The sequence below is a fragment of the Cydia fagiglandana genome, chromosome 10 (assembly GCF_963556715.1).
Source record: "Cydia fagiglandana chromosome 10, ilCydFagi1.1, whole genome shotgun sequence".
Lineage (NCBI taxonomy): Eukaryota > Metazoa > Arthropoda > Insecta > Lepidoptera > Tortricidae > Cydia > Cydia fagiglandana.
Genome location: NC_085941.1, coordinates 17497952 through 17520444, shown reverse-complemented (window position 1 = coordinate 17520444; position 22493 = coordinate 17497952). Strand labels below are relative to the sequence as shown.

The 22493-nt window shown below is 44.8% G+C and overlaps 1 protein-coding gene across 1 annotated transcript; it reads left to right on the top strand.

Annotated features, from left to right (window-relative positions):
- Positions 1-6571: 6571 nt before the first annotated feature.
- On the top strand, positions 6572-8702 carry LOC134668347 (uncharacterized). The gene is made up of 2 exons (XM_063525829.1): positions 6572-8553; positions 8651-8702. The coding sequence occupies exon 1, from the start codon at positions 6572-6574 to the stop codon at positions 8408-8410; it is 1839 nt and encodes a 612-aa protein (XP_063381899.1). The 3' UTR covers positions 8411-8553; positions 8651-8702.
- The last annotated feature ends 13791 nt before the right edge of the window (positions 8703-22493 follow it).

The following is a 22493-nucleotide window of genomic DNA, read 5'->3' as shown; positions in this document are numbered from 1 at the left end:
GCTACACAGCGGAACGAAATAGCTATTAATTGAAGCTTCAATATCTTCGTTAAACATATACATAATTGAAATGCTAATGAATAATAAATATATTTTATTTATTTATATGAGCCTAGAGTGTCCCACTGTTGGGCAAAGGCCTCCCTCCTCCCTTTCCACGCATCCCGGTTTTGACCCGTCTCCCACCAGTTCCTATCAAAGGCGTCAAGGTCATCTCGCCAACGCCGTCGAGGTTTGCCGCGACCCCGGGTTTGATGTGGGACCCAATTGGTTGCTGTTTTTGCCCACAAGTCATCCGGCATACGGCAAACGTGTCCCGCCCAGTCCCACTTCAGCTTGGCGGCTGTTTCAGCTACGTCGGCTATTTGAATTTTGGAGCGTAATACAGTATTTTTGATGCGATCGGTCAACTTCACGCCGAGAATACTACGCTCCATGGCGCGCTGACAAACCTTAAGGTTGGATTTCTGAGCTTTTGTCAAAGACCAAGTCTGAGCTCCGTAGGTCAGGATGGGAAGAATGCACATGTCCATGAGCCTTCGTTTTAAAGATATAGGGAAATCTCCCTTCATCTGCTCCTTCATGGACCAATAGCTCTTCCAGGCACTTCCGGTTCGTCTTGCGACCTCCTTGTCCTGTCGTGCCTGGAAAGAGACTATTTGGCCCAGGTAAATGTATTCTTGGACATATGACATTTCTTCTCCATCCACTACCACTGTTATTTTTCGGCTGTTAGTCATGAGCTTGGTCTTTGACATGTTCATCATTAATCCCACCTCAAGGCTTGCCCTACTTAAGTCTTGTAGCATGGCACCGAGCTCCGTAGCTGAAGAGGAAAACAAAACTATATCGTCAGCGAAACGGAGATTTGTTAATCGCCGTCCACCGACGTCAATACCTTTGTTCTCCCATGCAGCCGCCAGCTTCCTGAATATTTGCTCAAGGGTACTAGTGAACAGCTTCGGCGATAGCGGGTCACCTTGCTTGACGCCTTTCTTTATATCAAATGATGGTCCGGGAGACTGTAGTTTTATGCAGGCAGTACTTGAGGCATAGATATTGTGGATGAGCTGTATGTATGTAGATTCTATATCTTGTTCTTGCAGTGCGGTAAATATAGATGAATGACTTATGCTATCAAAAGCTTTGGAGAAATCTACAAAGGCTAAATAAAGGGGATTTTGAATTCTATGTATTTTTCGATGATTTGGTTAATTGTTTGCAAGTGGTCCGTAGTAGAAAGACCAGGCCGAAACCCGGCCTGTTCGGGGGGTTGGTGACTGTCCAATTTTCCAGCAATGCGACGTTCTATTATTTTGATAAAGGTTTTATAAAGGTGTGAGATGAGGCTAATGGGTCTGTAGTTATTGATATCAGATTTATCACCTTTTTTGTGTAGTAGGATGATGTTGGAATGACAAAAAGTTTTTGGGAATTTACCGGATTTTAAAATAGAATTAAAGAAATTGGTGATATGAGGTAAAAGTGTTGGTTCCCCTATTTCAAGTGCTTCCGCCGAAATACCATCCTCGCCGGGGCTTTTACTGTACTTCATCTTCGCTAAAGCGAGATGAACTTCGTGCCCGGTAATGGGCGGGATAGATTCCGGACAGGAGTAGCTGGCTGCGGGTGGGCATGCAGGCACAGGGTTCAGGTCGGAGTACAACTGTCTGTAAAATTTTGTGCAAATATTTGTTATTTGATCCCGACTTCCTTGTTTTATCCCTCTATCGTCACGTAAACATGTTATCCAGGTTTTACTGTTTGATGTGCCTTGCTTGGCTATTCTAAGAGAGCGGTTCTTTTCTAAAGCTATTTGTATCAATCTATTGTTGTAATTTCTTATGTCTTTTCTAATACTCCGCTTTACTTGTCTATCTATTGCTCTATATTGTGCGCTGGTAATATTGGTTCTATGTGCTTCTCTTTCTTTTAACAGGTCTAAAGTATGGTTTGTTAGCTTCTTTTCTTTATGTCTCTGCTTTTGGATTTTTCTGCTTGCTGATGTAATACAGTTTTGTAGTTTCAAATATTCATATTCTACGTCGTTGCTTACAGTATCCAGTTCCAAAGCATTGAAAGCGTTATGTAATTCTAAATTAAACAGTTCTTTATTAACTAGCAGAGTAGTTTTATCTAGCCTTTTGATTTTACTTTTTATGTTTCTATGACGCTGGATTTTTAAATTTATTCTTACTTGAACTCGAACTGGTCTATGGTCTGAACTGTATTGTATTTTATTAATTACTGAAACATTATTAACAATTTGTTTACTCGAGGTAGAAGTTAAGACATAATCTATTTCATTCTTGGTTTCGCCATTAGGTGAAATCCAGGTCCACCTGCGGTGTGGTTTTTTGTAATAGAAAGAGTTACAGAGACTAAGGCTTTGACCAAAAGCAAATTGGATAAGCCTGGAACCACGTTCGTTTCGGCTTCCTAGCCCGTATGGCCCCATTACGTTATCGTTATCCAATTCCTCTCTTATTCCGACTTTCGCGTTGAAGTCACCCAGCACTATATTCCAAGTACTGCGGTGTTCGTCACAGGCCCGGTTCAACAAATCGTAAAACTCCTCTACTTCTTCGTCTGGGTGCGTGGATGTGGGGGCATATACTTGGATAATGGTGAGAGCTACCTTTTCAGTGATACGGAACTTAAGCACAGCAATCCGCTCGGAGTAGGCAATGAACTCTTGTATATTATCTTTCCAACGTTTAGCAACCATAAAGCCTACTCCGTGAAGACCGCCAGCTTCCCCGTAGTGGTAGAATATGTTATCCTCACGCTCGATTACATCTTCCCCTTCTCTCCTCACTTCAGCCAGACCGACGATGTCCCACGAGATGTTGCCCAGTGCGTGTTCTAACTCTATTAGTCTTTCTTCTGTTCTTAAAGTTCGTACATTATACGTGAGGATATTTAGTTTTTCATCAGTGTTCCTTTTAACGTTTGCCTTACTCGTATGACGGTTAAGAGAAATCGCCGCCTGGGGATTCTTAGCACCCCGATCTCCACCGTGATGCTGCCCACCGTCATCAACAGCACCGTCGCTGGAGCTGCCAGGCACTTGGGGCCGGTATTTGGGTTTTCGTTTCATGTTGGAGGGGTTTGGACGTTTAACTCACCACGCTCGTCCAGTGCGTGTTGGTGAGTAGACAGTAAGCCTGCTAACTCGGCTCGAGGGCGCCACCGTTGACATACTAGATGTTCATCCGCTGCCACCCTAAACTGATACCCTGTCTTAGCACCAGTAGACCAAACTAGGCCGCACATATGAAATGCGCCCTAATTTGGTAGAATACACTTAAAAGTGCACGACAGTTTAACGTCATATCGAGGACGATAAAGAATAATAATAAAGATAACCACAATAAAGAATAAAAGCGTTTTTGTTCATTTTAGATATCGTCAAACCTTTGAAGTAAAATTAAAATTGTAAGAAATGTCGATAGTTTATCGATATGACTTTATCGACATGGCTACAGCAAGGTGGTGTTAAATTGTTAATCGTACACTAAACAAAAGTGGCAACAGTGACAGCTCGCTGAGACACCGTCTCTATATATTATAAGTCTATGGTATTAACACATGTTTGATATTGATATGAGTCAAGGCCCCAACGTTGTCAGTTCTCTTTGACGGCGCAGCAACTAGTATCATTTCTCTCTCCTCGCTCTTATAAAAATACCGTTTGTCAAATAAATAATTTTTAAGAAAAAAAAACCGACTTCCATGGGGGCCGATGAAAGATTATTGTAGATGGTACACTATGTAGAAAAGGAGGTAAAACCACCCACTTTTCTACTAGCATTTCGCTTGTGTATAATGGCTCCTCTACAGGATGGGCCAACGCCGGCCACTCCAAGGGACGCAGCCATGCGGTAGAATAAGATAGCAATATCACTTGCTCCCTCTAACGCATAAATGCGTCCCTTGGAGTGGCCGGCGTTGGCCCATCGTGAAGAGGAGCCATGAGGGTCGTAGTTCTAGCCTAACCTAACCCACTCCTCAGATAGCAGTTCGGTTCTGTGCGGCTCGCAGTTCGAACCTAATCAAACCCACTTTTCAAGTAGCATTTCGTTTCTGTAAGGCTCGCAGTTCTAACCTAACCTAATCCTTGTTCGGTTCTGTGAGGATCGCAGTTCAAACCTAACCTAACCCACTTAATGGCGCATGCCGTGCGGTGTACGGGGGTTTAAGCGGGAGGGGCTAGTAAGATTGGCATCATCGTACTTTATACCTACATTAATTTTATGGTAGGTAATCATAGTTGTTTATTTAGTTAAGGTATCATAGTGGTTTTCTGGGTCAAGGTCCGGGTCCGATTCCGGGTCCGAGTCCGGGTCCGAGTTCGGGTCCGTATCCGGGTCCGATACCGGGTCCGAGTCCGGATCCGAGTCCGGGTCCGAGTCCGGTTCCGAGTCCGGGTCCGAATCGGATCCGGGTATGAGTCCGAGTCCGGGTCCCAGTCCAAGTCAAAATCGAAATTCGTAATCACCAAACTTGTACCATGCGTCATTGAAGAGTTCTGTTCTGGTCACCATCAGCAGTTTCACTTCATCAAATGCGACAGTTTTTAATGTAAATGCTTGATTTTATGATGAAAATACAAAAAAATCCATACGTATGCCTTTAATATTTGAGGAGTTCCCTCGATTCCTTATGGATCCCATCATCAGAACTCGAGCTTGACAAAAATGTGGCTTAAAAACTTAACTTGCTTAACGAACATAACGAAAAGGAAAAATCGCCAAACGTGAACTATGCGTCGTTTAAGAGTTCTGTTCTGATCATCATCAGCAGTTCCACTTCATCAAATGCAACAGTTTTTAATGAAAATGCTTAATTTTCTGATGTAAATACAAAAATCTCTATACGCATGCCTTTAAGATTTGAGGAGTTCCCTTGATTCCTCATGGATCCCATCATCAGAACTCGAGCTTGACAAAAATGTGGCTTAAAAACTTAACTTGCTTAACAAACATAACGACGAGGACAAATCGCCAACCGTGAACTATGCGTCGTTGAAGAGTTCTGTTCTGATCATCATCAGCAGTTCCACTTCATCAAATGCAACAGTTTTTAATGAAAATGCTTGATTTTCTGATGTAAATACAAAAATCTCTATACGCATGCCTTTAAGATTTCAGGAGTTCCCTTGATTCCTCATGGATCCCATCATCAGAACTCGAGCTTGACAAAAATGTGGCTTAAAAACTTAACTTGCTTAACAAACATAACGACGAGGACAAATCGCCAACCGTGAACTATGCGTCGTTGAAGAGTTCTGTTCTGATCATCATCAGCAGTTCCACTTCATCAAATGCAACAGTTTTTAATGAAAATGCTTGATTTTCTGGTGTGAATACAAAAATCTCTATACGCATGCCTTTAAGATTTGAGGAGTTCCCTTGATTCCTCATGGAGCCCATCATCAGAACTCGAGCTTGACAAAAATGTGGCTTAAAAACTTAACATGCTTAACAAACATAACGAAGAGGACAAATCGCCAACCGTGAACTATGCGTCGTTAAAGAGTTCCGTTCTGATCATCATCAGCAGTTCCACTTCATCAAATGTCACTTTTTTGGGTGTATATGCTTGATTTGTTGATAAAAACTCAAAAATCACTATATGTATGCCTTTAAGATTTGAGGAGTTCCCTCGATTCCTCATGGATCCCATCATCAGAACTGGGTTTTGACAAAAACGGGACCAATCTGTATGCATATTCAATCAAAAAAAGAATTTTCAAAATCGATCTAGTAATGACGGAGATATGGAGTAACAAACATAAAAAATAAAAAATACAAAAAAAAATAAAAAAAATAAAACAAAAAACAACATACAACCGAATTGATAACCTCCTTCTTTGAGATTTGGAAGTCGGTTAAAAATAAGTTCAAAAACTAAAACCCGACTACTGCAAATCTCGCTCTAAAAAGTATGAAACAAGATATAATTCTTATCTAAAATTATCAAGCAGGAAATATTATAAACGTTACCATTTTTTTTTATAAAAATACAACGTATTATAATTTACTGATTTTTATATATTTACAGAGATTCAGAGGATCGCCGTGGTCGTATGCCACGATTATAAACTTAAAAGTAATGTGGCATACGACCACGGCTATCCTCTGAATCTCTGTAAATATATATAGTCCGGGAGCCGGCTGCATGAAACAAACCTCATCAAAAAATAGAATATACCTACCCTGTAGAGGTACCTGACATTTAGTAGATTCCAACGCACTTGGTCGGCCTAGGCTTAACCTGGCAGATTTTGTACAAATGGCAAAAACGTTGGACAAAAATTCATCAAAAAAAACCTCATCGGATGCCAGGGGCTCGGCCATGCTGACGGGGCAAGGGCGCGTGGAACCACTGGGAGAGATAGGATCGTCTCTCTCAGCCACGTGTCTGCAGCTCCCGATGTCGCGCATGAGTCTCACCTCTACACACCTATACCTCTTGGGTATTCCTGGTGTCCAAAGTGACATCCCCAAAGGTGCGGGCTCCATGGAGGGTGGGAAGCTCGAGAGGTGAATTTTCTTACAATTCAAAAATGGAAACAACAAGATCCCAAACCCCGCGGGTGCCGGAAGGGAAACCGGAAGGCGCCCCAACACCGGAGGGAAACGGCGCAGTTTCGGCTGTACCCGGAACCTCCACCCAACACAACACTACACGAGGAGACGGAGCTGTCCCGATAGTTCCTCCCTCCTCATCACGTGCTTACAGGGAGGAACAAACAACCCTGCCAAGCACCACTACACACGGCGCTGTCCCGACAGTACCGACACGCTACACACACCAAATGGGAGCTGTCTCGACAGTACCCCCACAAATCAGACACAACTCACCCCGTGGTGGCGCTGTCTCGACAGCACCGCCTCGGAAGGGGCAGCCCGCAGCAGGGATTAGAGCCGCCGGGAAACCAAAGGCACGCAAACCTGCTACGTGGACGCCCAAACCAGTAGGTTCGGTACCACAGCGTACCCAAGCCCTACTGCCAACACCGGGGACATCCACGGGCACTGTTCCGACAGGAGGGAAACCCCCTGCCACGGAGCAGACCCCAGTGATGGAACCAGCGCTGGACCCCGTCTCTGCTCAGCTGGAGGCGGGCTGGACCGTTCAGGTGTCCAGGAAGGCGCGGAGGTGGAAGCCCAATAAACGGGTGGAAACTCCCGTGCCCCCGCCTCCCCCTGTTACAGCTGCGGCTAAGCCGCATAAGCTGAACAAGAAGCAGAGAAGGAAGCGCAGAGAGAGACTAGCAGCTCTCAACACCGCCCCGGCGCCTCAACAGAGCGTCTCTGGGAAGGGTCAGGCGCAGGCTGCAGCTGGTCCACCAGCAGCGAACCGTGCCCCTCCCCAGGAAAAGAGGGCGAAGGGGACCAGGGCCAAGAAGGAAAGTAACCAGGGTGCCCGGTCTTCTGCCAAGAGGGCCCGACTGGATGAGACAATATCTCCCAGAGGAGAGCCTAAGAGGCAGAAGACTGGACCGCCTGGTGAAACCCCCCATGCCGATTATGCAGAGGCGGCAAAGGCTGACCTGCTGGTGGCGGTAACTACTGCCACCTCGGGACACCTGACCTCGCAACAATCGGATGAGGTCCAGAGGCAGCTGCTAGCCCTGCTCTCGCAGGAAGCTAGACAGCCCACCTCAAGCCTTCCCGCAGGCCCACTCTTCAGGGGCAAGCCCGTATGGGCGAATGGCTCCCTCAGATTGTGGTGCGAGAACCAGGCTACGCTAGCATGGCTCAAGCGCAGTGTGGCTACCATCACCCTCGATGAGGGGGAGAAGGTGGTAGTCAAGCGCCAGAGCGAGGTACCCAAACGAGTACGCTGCGGCATCCTGTTCCCGGGTGTCTGGGAGGACTTTGGCGAAGTAGGCCGAGCCCTCCGCTACCAGAACCCGTGGGCGGAAATAGACCGCTGGCTGCTCAACCGGCGAGAGGTGCAGGGAACGGAGACGTTCGCTGTGGTCAGTGTGCCGGAGACAGTCGTGCAGCCCCTTGTGAGCCGCGGACGCCGGCTCGGCTTTATGCTGGGTTCGGTGTACGTGAAGTTTGAGGGGTCACGGGGCAAATTCAGGGAACAACCGCCCCCTAGCAGCACTGTCGCCATAGATGGCGCAGCTGAGGCACCTGCCGAGCCCATGGACACTTGCGTGACGACGCAGGCACCTGTTGACGAAGTCCAGGAGCCTGAGTTGCAGGCCCCAGCGCAGTCTCCTTCCGTCCCCGAGAAGGACGAAGAAGAACTTCTTCGTGACTCCTCGGGGAGTGAGGGGGAATGCGCGCAGGGGCTGGGCAAGCTGGCCATCGGCAAGGAGGAGGAGGAGCCGATGTCGGCGGAGGAGGGCGATCCTGGTGGAGGAACCCCCTTCGCCCATTGGTAAATTCCTCCAAGCCAACCTCCACCACAGCGAAACCGCAACGGCTCAGATCCGGAAGTGGTTGGAGGTCAACACAACAGCCGTAATTCTGATCCAGGAGCCGTGGGTCAGAAGGGGCTCTGTTTGCGGTCTCCGTAACATAGGAGGTAAGCTAACAGTCTACTCGGGTCCGGATAATCCCCGGGCCTGCATATACACAACTAAAGATATACATGTGCAACCTCTAACGAGCTTCTGTTCTAGAGACGTGTGCGCCATAAGGCTGCGCGGGGCGCAAGACACCAGCATGCAGGAGATGGTCGTAGCCTCCGTGTACATGCCGGAGGCGGACGACCCACCACCGCACGAAATGACAAGGCTGGTCAACTACTGCGAAGAGGCGGGGCTCGAACTCATCGTGGCAACCGACTCGAACGCACACCACCCCCTATGGGGCATGGATACAGGTAACGAGAGAGGTAAGAAGCTTGTCGAGTACCTATTTACCACGAACCTCAACCTCCTTAACACAGGTTCGAAACCAACATTCATAAACAGACGCAGCAGAACAATCATTGACCTGACCCTAGCATCTGAAGAAGCATCGAAACACATCTCAGGCTGGCATGTATCGGAGGAGGTGTCATGTTCAGACCACAGATGGATTCGATTCGACATTCAGGTAAAAACATTCACAGCAGTGCCTAGAAGGGACCCACGCAGGACTAATCGCGACCTGTACACCCTGCGTCTAAACACAGTACTGGAACAGCAGGAGGGTCCCCTGAAGATAGTAGGCATAGCTGAGATAGAAGAACAGGTAAGCACCCTTACAAACACCATCCTGGATTGCTACCATCAGGCATGTCCCTTAGCTACCCCATCAACAAGAAGTGGAAGGAAGAACAACTGGTGGGGACCTGAGCTGGAGAGACTCAGGGGCAAGATGAGGAGACAACTAAACAGAGCTATGAACACTGGCACTGACGAGGACTGGGATAACTACAAGTCCACCAAGGCCAAGTACAAAAAACGACTCAGGTACAGAAGCACAAACTCATGGCGCAAATTCTGTACAGACATTGAGACCACCATGCAGGCTAATAGGGTAAGGAAGGTTCTCTCCAACAACTCAACCATAACCTTGGGATCCCTACGTAAGCCTGACAACTCTCTCACCAACTCACCGGAGGAGGCGGAACGGGTCCTGGTGCAAACACACTTCCCGGACTGCGTGATATCGCACCCAGTAAGTTGGGAGGAGGAGGAGACCACTCCGTCGGAGGACGAGTGGCAGCAGACACATGAGGTAATCAGCCCGCAGCGCACGCAATGGGCCATAAACAGTTTTAACTCCTTCAAATCTCCAGGAATGGACGGGATCTTCCCTGCGCTACTTAAGTGGGGCGGGAGGCATCTCACTTTGAAGCTGACCACCATTCTGCGCGCCTGTCTGGCTCACAGGTACGTGCCGAAGCGGTGGAGAGAGGTCAAAGTCATCTTCATACCGAAACCAGGTAAAAGCGATTACTCAGATCCCAAATCCTTCAGGCCCATCAGCCTGACCTCATTCATGCTTAAAACCTTGGAGAGGTTGTGCGATAGGCACCTGAGGGAGAGAGTGCTGAGTAACGTGCCCCTGCATCCCAACCAACATGCCTACAGCCCTGGCAAGTCTACAGAATCGGCACTTCATGCAGTGGTAAGCAAAATTGAGGTAGCGATTAAAAACAGGTCCATGTGCTTAGGAACCTTTATAGACATAGAAGGAGCCTTCGACAGGACTAGGTTCAGCAGCATTGCAGCAGCACTGGTAAGACATGGTGCGAATACAGTCATGACCAAATGGATAAACAACATGTTGAGCCAGAGGATCATAAGACTTGGGACAGGCGAGACACAGCAGGCAGTAGTGGCAAAGGGATGCCCCCAAGGGGGAGTTCTATCGCCACTTCTATGGAACCTAGTGGTGAACGACCTCATAACAACATTAAACAACAATCACTATTACACAATCGGCTATGCTGACGACATAGTGATACTAACAAGCGGCAACCACTCAGGTACGGTATGCGATGTTACCCGCTCTGCACTAGCCATCGTGGAGCGCTGGTGCGTTAACAACGAACTCACAGTCAATCCTCGCAAGACGGAGCTGGTAATGTTCACCAACAAACGCAACTTGGGAAACTACCACCTTCCCAAACTGTTCAATACAGAACTCCAACTATCGGCAGAGGTAAAGTATCTAGGGGTAATACTTGACAACAAACTGAATTGGAGTAATCACCTAAATGGCAAAATTGATAAAGCTACAGTCGCGTTCTGGCAATGTCGTAGAATGGTGGGTAGAACCTGGGGATTAACTCCTAGGCTAACTCTATGGCTTTACCAGGCAGTGATAAGACCAATAATAAGCTACGGCGCGATAGTATGGTGGCCACGCACCAAACTATCCACTGTTGAGGCTAGACTACAACGACTCCAGAGGTTGGCCTGTATGGCGACAACGGGCTGCATGAGGACAACACCAACCGCGGCCCTGGAAGCCTTACTGGGCCTGCCGCCGCTGCACCTCTTCATACAACAAGAAGCGCTGGCTGCGGCGGTACGTCTCAAAAAATCTAATCTCTGGAGACCGCCTAGGGTGCCACACACCGAAATCCTCTACGAGGCCATAGGTAAGGAACCGCTTATAGAAGCGGTGACTGACAGGATACCCAAGCAGTTCGTCTTCGACAAAAAATACAAAATACAATTACACGAAGAACCCCATGAAGGACTCAACCCAAGGGAGCTGAGAATCTTCACGGACGGATCAAAAACAAGGTCAGGCACTGGCGCTGGGGTTTTCTCAGAGGACCTAAACATACACATCTCGACACCACTTGGTGCCCATAACACAGTCTTCCAGGCGGAATGTATGGGCATTATAATGGCAGCACACGCAATCGTCTCAAGGGAAGCAATGGACTACCCCATCCGCATACTCTCTGATAGTCGGTCAGTACTACAAGCTCTACAAAGTTTTACTTTCACTTCAGGGCTAATTTACGAATGTCACAAAGCTCTGTCAGAGGTATGTACCACCAATGGCGTAACTCTGCAGTGGATCAAAGGACACAGCAACTCACGAGGTAACGATGCAGCCGACATCCTGGCGAGAGGAGGCTCGGAACTGAAGGTGGCAGGACCTGAGCCAATCCTACCTCTGCCATATGCCTGGCTCCGGAACACGCTGCGACACAACACCAAGGTAAAACACCAGCAATATTGGTCTAACCTAGGCACATGCAGGCAGGCGAAGGAAGCCCTCCCGACACTCAACCCCAATCTGTCGCGGAGGCTTCGACAGCTGAAGAGACCACAGCTCCGGCTTTTAGCTGGGGCAATAACTGGACACGCCTCATTTAACAAACACCTATTAACCCTACGTGTTACAGATAGCCCCCTCTGCAGAGCATGCATGGAGGCAGAGGAGACAGCCGCCCACGTCATTCTCGAATGCCCAGGGGTGGCAAAATACCGGGCACAACACCTCGGCTCACCGGGGTCTCTCCCAGAAGTCGTCGGCAACATTAAGGGTCTGCTAGGCTTCTTGGTGGAGTTGGGTTGGCAGGAATAGTGCAGCCATCCCATCACGCAAAATAGGCGCAATAATAGACGTCGAGTTGCGGAAAACAAGCCCGTGATAACCTATAACCTATAACCTCATCGAAAAATAGAATGAAACTTGTATGGTAGGATACCTGACCTTGAGGACAGTAAAAAAAAAGTGGTCGGCCTCACCTTAGCCTGGCAGTTTTTGCAGTCCGACCAGATTTATTGGGTCACGTGAGAGCTACAATTTACCTCATCGAAAAATAGAATGAAACAAACGGATTATAATAGCTAAAATAAGCCTGTCGACGTATGTCTTGGTCGGCCTCACCTTAACCTGGCAGTTTTTGCAGTCCGACCAGATTTATAAAAAAATCATCAAAAATTTTTTATCGAAAAATCGTATGAAACTTGTATGGTACGATAGCTGCCTTTGAGAACAGTAAAAAAAAAAGTGGTCGGCCAAATCCTGTGTTGGCAGGTTCCTGTGTCCGACCAATTTTGTGGTACCACGTAAGAGCTACAATTTACCTCATCGAAAAATAGAATGAAACAAATTATAATAGCTAAAATAAGCCTGTTGACGTATGTCTTGGTCGGCCTCACGTTAACCTGGCAGTTTTTGCAGTCCGACCAAATTTATAAAAAAACATCAAAAAATTTTTATCGAAAAATCGTATGAAACTTGTATGGTAAGATAGCTGCCTTTGAGGACAGTAAAAAAAAAGTGGTCGGCCAAATCCTTTGTTGGCAGGTTCCTGTGTCCGACCAATTTTGTGGTACCACGTGAGAGCTACAATTTACCTCAACGAAAAATAGAATGAAACAAACGGATAATAATAGCTAAAATAAGCCTGTTGACGTAGGTCTTGGTCGGCCTCACCTTAACCTGACAGTTTTTGCAGTCCGACCAAATTTATAAAAAAATCATCAAAATTTTTTTATCGAAAAATCGTATGAAACTTGTATGGTACGATAGCTGCCTTTGAGGACAGTAAAAAAAAAGTGGTCGGCCAAATCCTGTGTTGGCAGGTTCCTCTGTCCGACCAATTTTGTGGTACCACGTGAGAGCTACAATTTACCTCATCGAAAAATAGAATGAAACAAACGGATTATAATAGCTAAAATAAGCCTGTTGACGTATGTCTTGGTCGGCCTCACCTTAACCTGGCAGTTTTTGCAGTCCGACCAAATTTATGAAAAAATCATCAAAATTTTTTTATCGAAAAATCGTATGAAACTTGTATGGTACGATAGCTGCCTTTGAGGACAGTAAAAAAAAATGGTCGGCCAAATCCTGTGTTTGCAGGTTCCTGTGTGCGACCAATTTTGTGGTACCACGTGAGAGCTACAATTTACCTCATCGAAAAATAGAATGAAACAAACGGATTATAATAGCTTAAATAAGCCTGTTGACGTATGTCTTGGTCGGCCTCACCTTAAACTGGCAGTTTTTGCAGTCCGGCCAAATTTATAAAAAAATCATCAAAAATTTTTTATCGAAAAATCGTGTGAAACTTGTATGGTACGATAGCTGCCTTTGAGGACAGTAATAAAAAAGTGGTTGGCCAAATCCTGTGTTGGCAGGTTCCTGTATCCGACCAATTTTGTGGTACCACGTGAGAGCTACAATTTACCTCATCGAAAAATAGAATGAAACAAACGGATTATAATACCTAAAATAAACCTGTTGACGTATGGCTTGGTCGGCCTCACCGTAGCCTGGCAGTTTTTGCAGTCCGACCAAATTTGTGATACCACGTGACAGCTAGAATAGGACCACACATGCTGTATTCCATACGCATCATGACTTTGTGTACCTATCTGATGGGCGGGCGTATATGAAACGCCTTCTTGTACGTGCAGGTGATGCAGGTATACACCAAAGCTTAGTTTTCAATCGAACACTTGTAATATAAGAGGAAAAACTGCACGTGATCCTTCCAAAATTTAAATAAATGGTAAAATGTTCCTCCACGATGTTCTCAACGGGCATCTAGACTGCGTTGGATTGCTGTCACAGTTAGGGCTCCGCGCTCCCACGCGCCGAACTCGTCACACCACACTATTCCATATTCCCTGTCATCGTACCAATTATGGCCAAAATTCTATTCTATTAAATTCTGAGTAGAATCGCACGTACCTATAATAAATCGTTCCAAAACATTGACCCTTTCTTCTCCTCCAGACGTGTTTTCAAATCACAAATTGTGTTTAAGGCAAAATATCCAAATCTGGTTCCATTCATTCAACTAGCAACATTTACTTAACTACCCGTTTTTATTAATAAAAGTCAAATGAGGGTGGATGAGAAAAATCAGATTTGACGTTAGTGATTAAGCAAAATTGTTCTCTCGCTGTTTCTTTTAATAAATTTTTGGGTTTTTAAAGTGTAGTTTTAACATGTTTGGTCCTTCTAGAACTGGATTGTGAAAGTGTAATAAGTGCAAAAAAAACAATAGTGTAAAAGGCTAAGTGCTAATTACTGCGAGTTGGTAAGATTAGACTGTAAATATTAACTTCGATTTCGTGCACCAGTGAGGTTAATAACCTATATGAACTATTTCACTAATTGGGACATTTAAGCAGTGCTAAATGAGTTCTGGACTTCTGATACGTAAACAATATTAATTGATAATAATATTTACAAAGTGATTTGGACTAATACAATTTCGTTTCGTGAATATTTGTGAATACAAACCTTCGCCATTTTAAACTGCATATTAATAGACTATTTCGCCCGATATAGATAACTAGTGATTTAACTTTACGTAAATTGAATTCAACTATATACGGGAAAGTGGACTTTGAACTTTGTTTGTTGTGAATTCGTGTTATAAACGTAAACAATGGCTCAACTTTGTGAATCACAAAAAACGTTATCGGAACGTATTTCGAAGTTACAATCGAATACTAAAAAGACGTCTAAATCAAGATATACACTTGGTTATTTACAAGCACGCTTAGAAACATTAGAAAGTTATTGGTCTAAATATCAAAATCAATATGAGATGATTAAATCAACGGTTACGAAAACTGAACTGGAGCAATTACAATTTAATGCCGAAAGTCTGTACGAGGCAACTGAAGACATATACCTGGAATTTAAGGGATTATTAAAGGATTACTTGTTAGAATTCTCTAAAGGTCAAGGTCAACCACAATCAAATAATAGTATGCAGAGTTTTTTAACAACACATGATAGCGAGACCACTCCGATTAGAACTAAATTACCACCTTTATCGATTCCTAAGTTCGCCGGTAATTATAACGATTGGACAAGTTTTAAAGATTTATTTAAGGCCCTCGTGCATGACAACCTGCATCTAACAACGATTGAAAAACATCATTATTTAAAAACGAGTTTATCGGGAGAGGCGGAACAACTTCTAAAACATTTTGCACTCACGGAGGCTAATTACGATAAGGCTTGGAGCACACTTGAGAGTAGATACAATAATAAACGTATGATTGTCACTACAATAATTAGCCGCCTTTTAAATCAGAAGAAGATGAACACAGAATGTTTTAAAAGCTTAAAGGAAATTTTAGATACTACAAAGGAATGTTTGAATTCTCTCGACAATCTCGGCGTGGACACCTCCACTTGGGACGCAATTATCGTACATTTAGTTGTATCCAAGTTGGACTTAGAGACACACAAACAATGGGAACAGTCCCTTGGATCATCTCAAGATATACCCACATTTACCGTTTTATCATCATTTATAGAAAATCGTTTCCGGTCTATGGAGATGGTAAATGTCACACACAAAAAAGACCAACCGCAGAAAAAAGACTTAGTTAAAAATACAACAACCCAAAAACCCACAACTATGAAGTCATTTGTCACAGAAGTAAACAGCGAATGCACTTATTGCTCACAAAACCACTATATTTGTCATTGCAAAGAATTCGCCGCATTAGATGTTCCTCAACGTCAGGATTTTATTAAGAAGAATGGCATGTGTTTTAATTGCCTTGTAAAGGGTCACTCTGTTAACGCGTGCAGGCAGAGCACCACCTGTAGAAAATGTAGTCGACGACATCACACTCTGTTGCACTTCACAAACCCTAACAAGAACACAACAGTGCCTGAAAACGATACTGTAACAGCCGCTACACCTGAAACGAGCCAAACCACATCAACCGTAGTTTACAAGGCTGAGGTTGACAGCGACAGTGAGGAAGTTATTTTGGCAACTGCGCGAATTGCAGTTAAGTCGAGGAACGGCGACACGATAGTCTTGAGAGCACTGATTGATCCGTGCTCGCAGTCAAACTTTGTTACTGAAGCAGCAGCTCAACTGCTTAATCTCGAGCGCACTTCAATTAACGGAAAAATCACTGGCATATCACCTGTACCTATGACAACAAAATCACAAGTTCAGTTGAACTTTCATGCCATGAGAAATCCATCACACATAATCACAGCTAAGGCGTACGTCCTTAGACGAATCAATTCGAGATTGCCATCACAAGAGCTCCCATCAGATACCTGGCCTTCTTCTGAGATTTCAGATCTTGCGGATCCACACTTTCACAAGCCAGGATCTATCGACGTGCTATTAGGTGCAGTTGTATACGCACATATTATTCTTGATGGAGTTGTAAAACATAATGAGTCTCTGGTCGCTTTGAACTCACGATTGGGCTGGCTAGTAAGCGGCGAGGTTGCGCTGTCTGGCCATCAATCTCACAATGTTATTGTTATGCACACACAAGTCGACGTTGATCAGTTACTACGTCAGTTTTGGGAGATCAATGAATATTCACCAAACGTGAAGCCTCTGTCACAACCTGAGATACAGTGTGAAGAGCATTTTAAGAAAACTCACACTCGAAACACTGATGGTCGATACGAGCTTCGTCTACCCTTCAAGCACGAAGACGCTCCAAATTTAGGCAACTCCAGACAACTTGCTTTGAACCGCTTACATCAGATGGAGAATAAGTTTAAGCGCAGACCCGAGTTTCATGAAGAATACTGCAAGTTCATGAGGCAGTATGAGTCACTCGGTCACATGGAGGTCGTCCCTGAAACAGAAAAGAAGAATAGAGCTTACCACCTACCACATCATTCTGTTCTTCGTGCCTCGAGCCTCACTACAAAGTTGCGCGTAGTCTTTGATGGAAGCGCTAAACCTGTAGACGGAAATTCACTCAACGATGAGCTACTCATCGGCCCACCGCTGCAACAAGACATACGAGATTTAGTAACACGGTGGAGACAACATAAGTACTGTCTAGTAGCTGATATACAACAAATGTACCGACAGATACTTATCTCAAAGCAAGACGCTGATTACCAGAGAATCTTGTGGCGCGAGTCATCGGAAGAGCCGATTAGAGAATATCGGTTACTAACCGTCACATATGGCAGTTCATGTGCTCCATATCTTGCCATAAGGACACTTCATCAACTTGCAGAGGATGAACTAGCGATTGCAAATCCGTGACATTTTTTCAAATCCGGATTTTCGGATTTTGGTTTGACCGAAATCCGAAGTTCGGATTCAATCCGGATTTTAAGAAAGGAATATTTGGCATAAAAGCAAGGTGAAACAAACAATCAAATTAAGTTGTTTTTATTAAAAATAACAAAAACAGAATGCGTACACTGCTACGCCAATAAAGAAACATCATCGCATCAAGAGATTCGTCACTTAACCTCGTCCTCATACGGTTACAGAACACTCCTGCTGCCGAAATTCTCTTTCCGATTCCACACTTGTTGGTGGTATTGATAATAGCTGGTTGTATACGGAGGATAAAATGCTACCGATTTTTCCTCCGCCCTCGTGGACGGCCATTTCTATGTGGATTCATCATCATCATCTCAACCATAAGACGTCCACTGCTGAACATAGGCCCTTGGCCCTCCATTCGTACCGGTTGTAAGCGACCCGCATCCAGCGTCTTCCGGCGGCCTTAACAAGGTCGTCCGTCCATCTTGTGGGTGGACGTCCTACGCTCCGCTTGCTAGTCCGTCCGTGGTCTCGACTCGAGCACTTTTCGACCCCATCGGCCATCTTCTCTGCGCGCAATGTGGCCTGCCCATTGCCACTTCAGCTTGTCCGGTAGGCTATGTCGGTGACTTTAGTTCGTCTACGGATCTCCTCATTTCTGATTCGATCACGCAGAGAAACTCCGAGCATAGCCCTCTCCATAGCTCGTTGAGCGACTTTGAATTTTGAGATGAGGCTGATAGTGAAAGACCACGTTTCGGAGCCGTAAGTCATCACTGGTAACACACATTGATTAAAGACTTTCCTCTTGAGGCACTGAGGTATGTCGGACGAAAAGACATTGCGTAGTTTCCCGAACGCTGCCCAACCGAATTGGATTCGGCGGTTGACCTCCTTCTCGAAGTTGGACCTACCTAATTGGACTACTTGTCAACAACTTCGAGTACCGAGTTCCCAACAGAAAGTGGGATGAGCATAACATTGGCATTTGACATAAGTTTCGTCTTGTCCATGTTCATTTTCAAGCCCACCCGTTGTGAAACTCGGTTGAGGTCATCGAGCATCATGCTGAGTTCCTCCATCGACTTTGCCATGACTACTATATCGTCGGCAAACCGAACGTGAGTGATGTATTCGCCGTTGATGTTGATGCCAAGTCCTTGCCATTCCAGGAGCTTGAAGGCGTCTTCCATTACGGCAGTAAACAGTTTCGGAGAGATAACGTCTCCCTGCCTTACGCCTCTTTGCAATGGAATCGCCATCGTGCTCTATGTGGATTAGAGTAGCTAATCCGGGGCATCTGGTGAGGCAATCTGGGCAACTCCTGTATTATTTTGGTCGAGCAAAGACAGCTGCTGATTTAATTGCTCTTTAAAACTTAGCTCTCGTTGGTCTTGTTTCTGTAGTTTACCATTAACAGTTGTCATTGCACTCGTGGAAGCCACCGAGGAAAGAGGAGAAGTCGGAGTCGATGTCGCGGCCATGGTGCAGATGACGGTGACTTGGCGGGTAGCGGGCGGCAGGGGCGGCGGACGCGGGGCAAGCATACAGGTGCTCAATGCCCGGCTGGCAATAGCTCTCCCGCGTTACCGCTTCATGTGCACCGCTTTTTATTTCGCATTAGCATTAATTTTGAGCAAATTAGTACTGGTGGGAAAAAATCCGAAAAACCGGTTTTTTCTTTTCAAAATCCGGATTTTAAAACGGATTTTTAAACGCTCCGAAATCCGGATTTTTGAACTTCGAATAATCCGGATTGCAATCACTAGGATGAACGTGGAGAGTTTCCTGAAGCTGAACTTCTAAAAACTGATCTCTATATGGACGACTTGATGACGGGCTCATCTACAGAAGAAGACACTCAACGGCTTCGATGTCGCTTAACTGAACTATTTAAACGTGGCGGTTTTCTTCTACATAAGTGGTCGTCTAATAGTGAAAAAGTTTTAAGTGAGATTCCCGATTCGCAAAAAGCATTACAAAGTTCAGTGAATATTAAAATGGATGATTCGGTGAAAGCTCTAGGCATAGCCTGGAAACCACAAAGTGATATATTTGAACTGGTAATTAACTTACCTCGGGACAACGACGTTGTTACAAAACGATGTGTGCTATCTGCGATAGCAAAAACGTTTGACCCTCTGGGTTGGCTAGCACCTTGCGTGATTGTATTGAAAATGTTTATGCAGAAGTTGTGGCTAGCCGGCCTGGATTGGGACTCTGAACTTCCCGAAGACCTGAAAACTGAATGGCAGACTTACCTGACTAATTTCGAACATATGCAAGCCATTCAGCTTCCACGTTGGTTAGGGATCACGAATAATGCGAAAATTGAATTGCACGGCTTTTGTGACGCCTCTTGCGCCGCCTACGCTGCGGTTATCTACATCAGAGTCATCACGGACAATGAGATCCAAGTAAGCCTGGTCGCAGCCAAAACTAAGGTCGCTCCCGTGAAACAGGTCTCATTGCCACGTCTTGAACTTTGCGGGGCAGTCCTATTGTCTAAATTGATACCAAATGTGAAATCTAGTCTAAATATTGATGATAATTGTGTGTTTGCTTGGACAGATTCCACAATAGTTTTGGCCTGGTTGCGTAAAACTCCAAATACTTGGAAGCCATTCGTTGGTAATCGCACCACAGAAATCTTGAATGTTACGAATAGTAGTCAATGGCATCATGTTAAGTCTGCGGATAACCCCGCGGACTGCGCCTCACGCGGTATCAGTCCTGACGAGCTGATGCAGTCACAACTATGGTGGGAAGGTCCAGCCTTTCTTCGCGAGTCTGTTGAGATTTGTTATCCTAATTTTACTATTCCTGAAACGACACTCGAAGCAAAACCGAAAGCAAAAGTTAGTTACTTATGCACCTCAGAACCCAATGAATGTACCGTGTACCTCAATAGATACTCAAGTCTACTTAGGCTTATACGTGTGACAGCCTATTGCTTTCGATTTCTCCGGCTATGTAAAGATAAAGTTCTTAAAAGGAATGATAACATAAAACTGACATACCTCACTACTGATGAAATAAAAAATGCATTAAAAACCTGTATTAGAATGTCACAGTCTGTTCACTTTGAAAATGAAATAGGATTGCTATCACAGAGCAAACCTATCCCAAAAAATAGTAACATTCACTCTTTGAATCCGATCTTAGATAATGATAAAATTATTAGAGTTGGTGGACGGCTTGTAAATGCTCAAATACCACCCGATATGAAGTCTCCTATAATTTTACATCACAAGTGTAACTTAGCAAAGCTGATTGTAATTGATGCTCATTTGAGAACACTACATGGTAGAAATTCACTAACTTTGAATCTTGTTCACCAAAAATATTGGATTCTAAGAGCGAAAAACTTGGTAAAAAGGATTTTAAGATTATGTAAACCTTGTTTTACCCAAACTGCCCAAACTATGAACCCGTTGATGGGTAATTTACCACAGTGCAGAGTCAATCCGTCACGCCCGTTTTTAACCAGCGGCGTAGACTTTTGTGGTCCATTCACGCTGAAACTGTACTCTGGTAGATGCACCAAAACTTGTAAAGCTTACATAAGTGTATTTTTGTGTATGGTTACAAAAGCTATTCACCTAGAATTAGTAAGTTCACTATCTAGTGCTGCGTTTTTAGCGGCCTTTAAACGTTTCACTGCTCGACGTGGGCATTGTAAAGACATCTGGAGTGATTGTGGGACTAATTTCGTAGGCGCGTCCAAAGAATTAGATCTCGCGTTCAAAAACAGCAAATCAGCTGTCGTTGAAGAAATCGCGCAACTGTTGGCTAACGACAGCACAACATGGCATTTCATTCCTCCTGGTGCTCCTCACTTTGGAGGATTGTGGGAGGCAGGAGTTAAATCCGTAAAAGGACATTTGAAACGCGTCGTAGGTGAATCCTGCTTAACCTTCGAAGAGTTTTGCACTCTTACCACACAGGTCGAGGCTTGTGTCAACTCTCGGCCTCTTACGTTGATTAGTTCTACGATTGATGAACTCCCGTTGACTCCTGGTCATTTCTTGATCGGCGAGGCACCGGTTACTATCCCTGAAGAAAGTTTCGTTGATACTCGACCTGACTATTTAAACCGATGGCAAAAGGTACAACGTATGGTACAAAGTCTGTGGCGACGTTGGCAATCTGAGTACCTTACTATGTTGCAACATCGATACAAATGGTCCCAAAATCACCCCGACATAAATGTTGGTACAGTTGTCTTAGTAAAAGATGATCGTTTACCTCCAGGTAAATGGCTTTTGGGACGAATTGTGGCGAAGCACCCGGGAGCAGACGGCGTAACGCGTGTAGTATCCTTGCAATTTAAGGATCGTGTGTTTAAGAGACCAGTTACTAAACTGTGCCCTCTGCCTCTAGCTGCTTCAGAGCCTTAGTTAAGTGATAGTTATAGTCTTGTTTTGTAGATCCTCACTCTATACTTAAGATGTTTTTGTTTTCCACGGTTTAAAGGACCCATATAGTCCTTGGGCCGCGGCATGTTTAAGGCAAAATATCCAAATCTGGTTCCATTCATTCAACTAGCAACATTTACTTAACTACCCGTTTTTATTAATAAAAGTCAAATGAGGGTGGATGAGAAAAATCAGATTTGACGTTAGTGATTAAGCAAAATTGTTCTCTCGCTGTTTCTTTTAATAAATTTTTGGGTTTTTAAAGTGTAGTTTTAACAAATTGCAAAGCAACTTTCCTGGTAGTCACGCACTATCACACCCACTTACACACATACACCCACCCACCCACACACACACACACACACACACACACACACACACACACACACACACACACACACACACACACACACACACACACACACACACACACACACACACACACACACACACACGAACACATAAATTCCAATAAATGCATACAAACTAATAGATTCGCTCGTTTATGTAGGTACTGTATGTATTTTTATTTTACTATTTTTTATTTATTGTTTACGCAAAATTAGAGCTATACCTACTATTTTAGGATTTTTTTTCCAGTTTACAGTTATTATTAATTTT